Source organism: Octodon degus, unplaced genomic scaffold, assembly GCF_000260255.1.
Source record: "Octodon degus isolate 3935 unplaced genomic scaffold, OctDeg1.0 scaffold00238, whole genome shotgun sequence".
NCBI classification, from domain to species: Eukaryota; Metazoa; Chordata; class Mammalia; order Rodentia; family Octodontidae; genus Octodon; species Octodon degus.
In genome coordinates, this window is record NW_004524814.1 from 1,863,396 (window position 1) to 1,871,557 (window position 8,162).

An 8,162-nucleotide genomic window follows, 5' to 3' on the forward strand; every position below is an offset into this window, starting at 1 on the left:
TCTCTCTCTCTCTCTCTCTCTCTCTCTCTCTCTCTCTCTCTCTCTCTCTCTCTCTCTCTCTCTCTCTCTCTCTCCTCAGCTAACAGGTACACTTTAATAATGTATTTAGTGACCATAGAGAACTCCAGACAAGCACAGTCCTGCTGGCCTTTCCAGGAGGGATATTTTAGACAGATTGAGGAGTCTTCAGGTCACCTCCTGCCACAAGGTGAAGCTGTCCTCCTTCCAACATGAGTAGGCGGCCCTAGAGCCAATCTCAAATCCAGAGCTCGTAAGTGTTGAGAACTGCAGAAAGGAGGCATAAATGCACCCAGCGCTCACTGTTAACCCAAGGCAGGCTCACTAGCAACACGAGAAAAGGGATGGAAACAAATTTCAATGCTCTGCAGAATCATTTAGTGTTCTTTGTTCTACATGCTCCCGTCCTTGTCATCCTAAAGTGTCTGTAGCTCATACGGTGTACTCATTAACTGAGGTGGTTAGTGCAGCAGGGGAGAGGGTGGAAGACGCTGTGAATACAAATCCTCATGACCTAATCATTTTCCTAGCAGCAATAGGAAAATGGCAAGTTTGAAGTGTTTAACAAACACAGATACCCATGTGGCAAATGAAAATGTGTCACCTTTCTTCAGTGTTATGAGGTCATAATATGCACTTCAATTTTCTTAAAACTGTAGCTAATTTTCTTTTCAGGTGTGACTTTTTTTTCTTCAGGTTCAAAATTCTAGCATATGTTTTCAGAATGGTCTTGTCTCCCTGTTAAGCTGTTGGTATACTTTTTTTTTTTAACTGATTGAGAGAAGTTTATTGTCTTAAGCAGTAACATGTACCTCATTGAAATTCAGTTTTCATTTACAATTTGTAAAACTTTTAAACCTTTTATTTGTAGAAAAAAATTCTATTCTTTTTTATAGACTAAAGGAATAGACCCTAAAATAAGTTCCAAATTAGGATACTGTAAATTCTGATATACTGCTTCAATGTATTAGAAGTTACAATGTAGAAAAGAAGGTTTGATATTTTAATACCATTCTGTCAGTTTTATGAATGGAAAGTCAGAATAAAAAAAGGACATGAGCCCCTTTAATAAGAAGCTTCTTCTTGTGAGATGCTAGAAGACATTGTAGGGATCTAGACAAATAAGATGTGTCCCCGTCTCCTTGTATCCTTCAGTGAAAGTGAGGAAAGAGATAACTTTGAGGTGCTACAGGACAGGGAGATGCAGGGTTAGTGTAGGTTGGAGACCGTGCTGATAACCCAGTGGTGGGTGAGCATGAGAAATTCCTAAGAGAATCTTGTGCAACTCTGGGACAGATTGAATGTGGAAGCAGCAGGCTAACTGGAGCCCAGAATAATGTTTGCCTTCTCTGGAACTGTTTGTTGAGCAGTATTACATTTGATTCTTAGCTTAGTTAACACAAATGTGAAGTTTATGTTTCCCACCCAGCTAGAGGTCCAGAGGTGAGCCACCCGAGGGAACTCGAGAAAGCCTTTGAGAACCGAGGCTCCTGCTGGCAGGTAGCTCCAGCAGCCCTGTGTGATGGGAAAGCAACTCCTGACTGAGAGATCAGATGTGCGGAGCAGGCGGTCGCTCAACATAAGGAACCCAATGGTGAAAGGAGGGAGGAAGTCAGCAGAGCTGTATGGAAACAATAAGAGCTCCTGGATTTCCCAGAGGGGTCCTGAGTGGGTAGCCAGTGAGGCCCTTTGTCAATGTAATTTACACAGCAGAGTCATGTGGGTACAATATGGGCCTGAGTACCGTCAGCCAATAGGAGCCCAACAGTATTCACATAGCTAACATTGATCTAGTAGGGAAGCAAGCCAGTAGGCAAGCATCAATAACTTTAGCTCACCTATAACTTCTCATGTAGAAAGGACAAAGATGCCTGGACAGGGAGAAGAGGAAAGGTCCAGATGTTCTGGTCACCTACTCTCTGGGCTCACTGGACCAGAGGTACAAATCACAGTGTGATCTCCAGATGCTCTTTATCTCAAGGGTCCATGGCTCTCTGAGTGTCTATTAATTCTTGGCTCGTGGTCTATAATATTAGCATGTGGCCTCTAGTGGTACGGCTGCCTGTGCCTGCTGGATCCCAAGCATTAGACTGACTTCCAGTCAGGAAGGAAAAAGAGACAAGAAGGGAGGAGGGGGTGCCATCTTAGGAGAGCAACGTTTTTATGCAGATCCCTGCCACCTTTCACCTGTGTCTCCTTGCCAGTGCTGTGTCCAAGGCCATCCCAGCAGCAGGGAACCTGGGAAATGTTTTTAAACTGAGTATATCGTCTTCCCACACAAACACACTAGCAGAGAAGGGGGAAAATACATATTAGTTAGGCAACTACCAGTGTCCTCATGAACGTGTTGAGAAAACAAATTACTAGGACATCAGCACTTTCACTTTAATTTGACCCAGAATAATTGAGAAACAAGTAGGTCCTTTGATTGCACAAAAAAGGTACCTGGATTGGACAAGATTGCTTACTTTTTCTGAAATATCATTAGACCTAGTTTTAACAGAACTATGGATCCAAGAAGACAGCCCCACTTTTCATACACTTAGAAATTGCATTTAAAAAGAAAAAAGGTAGGTTTTTGAAAAGAGCTTAGGGGATTTTTCCTTCTTGCTTGCTCCTCTGCAGGGTATCCTGGAGCGTCTGGCCGGCGGGGAGGTGGTGATTGGGGATGGCAGCTTCCTCATTACTCTGGAAAAGCGGGGCTATGTGAAGGCTGGGCTCTGGACTCCCGAAGCCGTAGTGGAGCACCCAGATGCAGGTTGGTGGCCCATTCACCCCAGAATATTTGTCTGAGTGAGATTTTGCTTAATTCAAGTAGGAGAAAATCAAGAAGTGATAGTGAGCATTGCTAAGGGAAGTTTCCACTGGCAGCACTGCCAAGATATGGTGACAGTGGCGGGATGTGAGCTAAAGCATGCAGAAGAAATGATCTCTCTCTCTCTCCTTCCCTCCCTCCCTCCCTCCCTCCCTCCCTCCACTGTCCCCTTCCTTACCCTGCCCCCCACTGGCATCTTCTTATAGGAGCAGCACTAAGATACACATTTTTTTTTTGTGGAACCAGGGATTGAACTCAGGCCCTTGCACTTGCCAGGGAAGCGCTTATTTCACTGAGCCATCTCCCCAGCCCCTACACCTTTTAATACTTAGAGATTTTCAGGGGTTTCCTTAACAATAGCAAAAATGATTACTACTTTTGCTTGCTGTTGTGTACATTATAGCAGCCTCTCTGGTGAGAGTGATTGATGGAAGGCTTCAGCCTAACACTTCACCCCAGCCAGGTTTGGGGTGAGAAAGCAGGGGAATAGTCAGCTTCACATGATGCTTCTGGCTGGGAGCAGGTTGAGCCCTGAAGGAACAAACTGATGGGACTGGTTGATAGCATCAAATCGAAACCTTCACTCTATCCTCTTTTCGTGTATTTGTGCTCTTGAAAGTGGAAAAATAGAGACAAGAATATGGAAAAATCAAATACAAGTGAAGAATGTAGCCTTGAGTGACACTGATTTTATTCATATCTGTGCTTACCAGGCAAACTTAGATTCCTGTCTTAATTCTCCAGGGTTCCTGTCTTAACTAACCAGCTGCATGCTCTTACCCAAGTCCCTGGGCCTCTCCAGGGACTCTATTTTCATGTCATGTGATACATGCGTTGCAGGATGTAGGGCGGCTGCAAGGACCTTTAAGCAAACCCTCAGAACACCCAGGATACATCCCACTGCTTTCACAGACCGCCAGGGTTCTATGAGGGGACAGGACCAAGGTCTCTCCCTGCTGCTTTGCAGGAAGTTTTCACTCAGCCCAAGAAGAAATTGTTCTTTGTTTTGGAAGAATTGCTGAGATAGCAAGGATAAGGATATAGAATGGAGGTAAAGGTGGAGAAGGGAAAAAAAGGGATGACTCTGAGAGGCTTAAGGCTGTTTGGGTTGCTGTGTGTCCCATCTGGAAATAAGAAGTGAATTTTGCACAGAGCAACCCCAGCCTCCCACCTCTTTTGAGACAGGGTCTCACTAAGTCACTAAGTTGCCCAGGTAGGCTAGCGCTTGGGATCCTCCTGCCTCAGCTTCCTCATCATGCTCACAGTGGAGGAGCTCCACATGGGTGCCACATCTGTGCCCTCCATGAGCACCTAGGGTGTACAATAAACCTCTCCAGCACAAGAGATCTGGTAACGGGCTCAGCGAGCAATGGCACCAGGCTTCAGGCCTCAGAAAGACAGCAGGGTTCCTTTAGACAGCACATACATCCTGAGTCCCTCGGACCTCACCTTTGACTTTTTATCAGTGCTGAGTTTGCAGCTGGGTGTGAGTGAGGGAGATGGGGCTGAGGTTGCCACAGTCAAGCACCTGCCATTTTTATTATAATTTGTTCAATTTCCAATTGAAAACCCAACTGTTTTGTAGTTCGTCAGCTTCACATGGAATTCTTGAGGGCAGGATCCAACGTCATGCAGACATTCACCTTTTCTGCCAGCGAGGACAACATGGAAAGCAAGGTGAGCTGCACCCCAGCACTGTGTTCATAGACCTGTGGCAGAGCGTGGACGAGGCAAAGGACACAGAAGTACATGAAATGTCTTGCAAGTACACAGTGTTAGTTGTAAATGTTGAGGTTCATTTGTTTGTTTAATGAGCCAATATCTAATGGGCACTAGAAAATGTTGTTATTACAGCCCATGGACTATGCGGTAGTCCATTCTCCATGCTCAGTACAAAGGCATAGACCCGTAATCTGTGGAGTGGTGGCATAGACCTGTGATCTCAGCACTAGGGAAGCTGAGGTAGGAGAATCACCAGTTCAAAGCCAGCCTGGGCTACATATGGAGTTGTAGGGCAGCCTGAACTATATAGTGAGACCCTGTCTCAAAAAAAATTTTTTTTAAGAAAGAAAAGGCAAAGACCCTATTCTGGAGAGGGCCATGCTCAAGCATGGAAGCAAACAAATATACAGTTATTAAGATCCAGTGTGGTAAGTGCACTCTAATAGCAATATAATGCTGTACATATATTGTGGGTTGTACTCAGCTCTGCTGGCCTTCTCATGTTGCAGTGTAAAGGAGGGACTTTGCCTCTTTTTTAGCTATTTATTCTGTATCACATTCAAAATGCCAGCTTATCATCTTGATTTGTGCTTTCATACCTCAGTGGAAAGAGGTAAACGCTGCTGCTTGTGACCTGGCCAGGGAAGTGGCTGACCAAGGTGATGCTTTGGTAGCAGGGGGAGTCTGCCAGACATCGATGTACAAATACCACAAGGATGAAGCTCAAATTAAAAACCTTTTCCGACTACAGCTGGAGGTTTTCGCCAGGAAAAATGTGGACTTCCTGATTGCAGAGGTAAGCCCAGTGCTGGAAGAACAGCATCCAGCTTATTTTGCCAAGTCTAACTGTATAGCCTAAGCTTTCAGCAAGGTGCTGGCCAGCCTCATGTGCTTGTATCCTGAGTGTGCATGGTCACAGGCATCCAACCGTGCTTTGAGGGCTGGCCACTTGTCAACTGGATTTCATGAGGCCAAGGGAGGCCTAACATAGCCTGTGTTCTCTCAGGTCTGCGTAGTTGTGGTGGCTGGCTCAGGGACCCTTGAGCAGGAAGTGGACAGAGGTCAAGCAGATCCCTCCCCTGCTTGTGAAACATGCTGGGTGGTGCCAGAGGCAGGGGGCAAGGTGCAGTCAGGTCTCGGTGCTCCACTGTCTTGAAACTCCTCCAGTTTGGTATTCAACATATTTGACACAAAAATTTTGTCCAAGTATTCACCTTGTGGGTATCATTAGCCTTGTGCCTCACCACTGTTCCAGCCCAGATGACCCCTCTGATACTCATCACTTCCCATGCCTTCGCTGTGCCTCCTAGAAGCGATAAGAGCAAGCACCAAGGTACCACTGTACTTGGCTGCTCCAGCTCATCCATGTCCCACCAGATGGCTCTGCACCGAATGCTTCCCTTCTCTTCCTTGGTTCATACTTCTGCTCTCCCTCCCACTAGGACACATGACTGACCTTTGAAGAAAGGGCACAGGAAGGTGTAGAATGTTCTCTCCCCTCCACCTCCAAAGCCAAATCTCTTCTTCCTCATTTTTCAACAATCACAGCTGCTGCTGCCTGGCTCAACCCCTCGCCCTCATCTTTACCCCAAACCAGAGGAGAGTGGCCTGGCTGGTGTTTACTGTCCATCCCCGCTCCAGGGCAGACCCAGTCTCATGACTGGGTCCAGCTGAGTCACTGGAGGAATCGCCTGCAGAGACCACCTGGTCTGCTTGTATCCTCTGCTTGATCCTCTCTTGTATCCTGTCATTCCTCATATTGCTTCTGCCAAATGTGTTTCTAAATCAAGAAGGAGGAAACGGAGACTGTGTCCAGCTTTTCTCTATTTGCCCCTAATTCAGCTTCTGGATTGGGATGCCATAGGAAGTACCCGTGTGCCTCATCAGACCAGGCTGGCAGGGTGCTGACTTTCCCCTGTCCTGCACTGAGTCTTCTGGGAAAATGCATTTCCCCTCCCACCAGCTAGCTAGAAGTGAATATATATAAAAGCACTTTCAAACATAACACATGACCAACTGCTCATTGTTTCTTAGATTAACCTGGTTCCATGAAAAAGGAGCCCAAAATTTGTAAGCTGAATTTCCAGTCCTTCAAAATTATGGTTTCAAATATGCAAATATGTATGCTTTACTAACAGCCATCATTTCACTACATGATGATCCCTGAATGAAAATCTATATATTATTGTGGAAGGAATTAAAATATTTACTTGGAAAGGTATGGTTTCATCAGAGTGCGGGAGATACACTCCTTAGTAGGTTCTATACCTATATGTGGTCATTTTTATGGCTATTGTACAACATTTGTACTCTATCATTCTACTTGGACCAGTAGAAAACATGACATCTCTCTTAGTATTTTGAGCACATAGAAGAAGCTGTGTGGGCTGTGGAAGTCTTAAAAGAACTGGGCAAGCCAGTGGCGGTGACCATGTGCATCGGCCCCGAGGGAGACATGCATGGGGTGACACCTGGGGCATGTGCCGTGGAGCTGGCGAGGGCAGGTAACTTAGGCCCAGGACATGAGGGGTGGTTCTGCAACTGTTTATGAAGCTTAATGATGTTTGCTTAATATGATGAGATCAGTAAGAGAATAGAAAGGGAATGAAAGAATTGATTGCCACCAGTTGCTTCATCTATAAATCTTGGGGTGGCTGATTCTCAGGTGGCTTATGACTTTCATAAAGGAATACACAAAAAAAGGATAAAGTGTGAGCAGTCTGTCTCCCTGTGCAGGGGCTGACATCGTTGGTGTGAACTGCAGATTTGGGCCCAAGACCAGCTTGCGGACACTACACCTCATGAAGCAGGGTCTGGGGGCTGCAGGGTTGAGCCCCCACCTGATGGTGCAGCCCCTGGGCTTCCACACCCCAGACTGTGGCAAGGGGGGCTACTTGGACCTACCGGAATATCCCTTTGGTGAGCTCTGGCACAAAGAGGGGGTTTTAGGTTTGTCACTGTGACAAAATGCAAGTGGCTGTGATAAACTACGGTACAGTTGTATAATACGATACAGACAAGAAAAAAGCATTTAGTGGTTTTTTGGGGTTTTTTTTCCCAGAACTGGGGATTGAACTTGGGCCCTTGTGCTTGCCAGGCAAGCGCTTATTCCACTGAGCCATCTCCCAGGCCCAGCATTTAGTGTTAACCAAACACAAGTTATCTAAGGAATGTATAACTAAAGTTGATGGGTCTTTTATTGGAATGAATACATTTTAAAAGGGTGACAGTAATAGAGATGGCATAACTGTTATATCACAGGACTGGAGCCCAGAGTTGCCACCCGATGGGATATTCAGAAGTTCGCCAGAGAGGCCTACAACCTGGGAGTCCGCTACATCGGCGGGTGCTGTGGGTTCGAGCCCTACCACATCAGGGCGATTGCGGAGGAGCTGGCCCCGGAAAGGGGATTTTTGCCATTAGCTTCAGAAAAACATGGAAGCTGGGGGCATGCTCTCAGTATGCACACCAAGCCCTGGATTAGAGCAAGGTATGAATTTCTTTTTAAAATGAGTTTTTGGTTTTTTTTTTTCAAAGTTTTGTTGATAAACAGATAGCAATGAGACAGTTTCAAATCAAATCGGAAGTATGGTTTCAACAAATAATA

At 45.8% G+C, this 8,162-nt stretch overlaps 1 protein-coding gene across 1 annotated transcript in view; it reads left to right on the forward strand.

The window, feature by feature from the left end:
* Bhmt2 (betaine--homocysteine S-methyltransferase 2) overlaps positions 1-8,162 on the forward strand; it is a 41,975-nt gene that overhangs the window by 1,864 nt on the left and 31,949 nt on the right. Inside the window, exons 2-7 of the mRNA XM_023706056.1 lie at positions 2,644-2,776; positions 4,419-4,510; positions 5,160-5,351; positions 6,912-7,059; positions 7,292-7,474; positions 7,817-8,068. Coding sequence (XP_023561824.1) covers positions 2,644-2,776; positions 4,419-4,510; positions 5,160-5,351; positions 6,912-7,059; positions 7,292-7,474; positions 7,817-8,068 — 1,000 coding nt within the window. The remainder of the gene's footprint in view (positions 1-2,643; positions 2,777-4,418; positions 4,511-5,159; positions 5,352-6,911; positions 7,060-7,291; positions 7,475-7,816; positions 8,069-8,162) is intronic.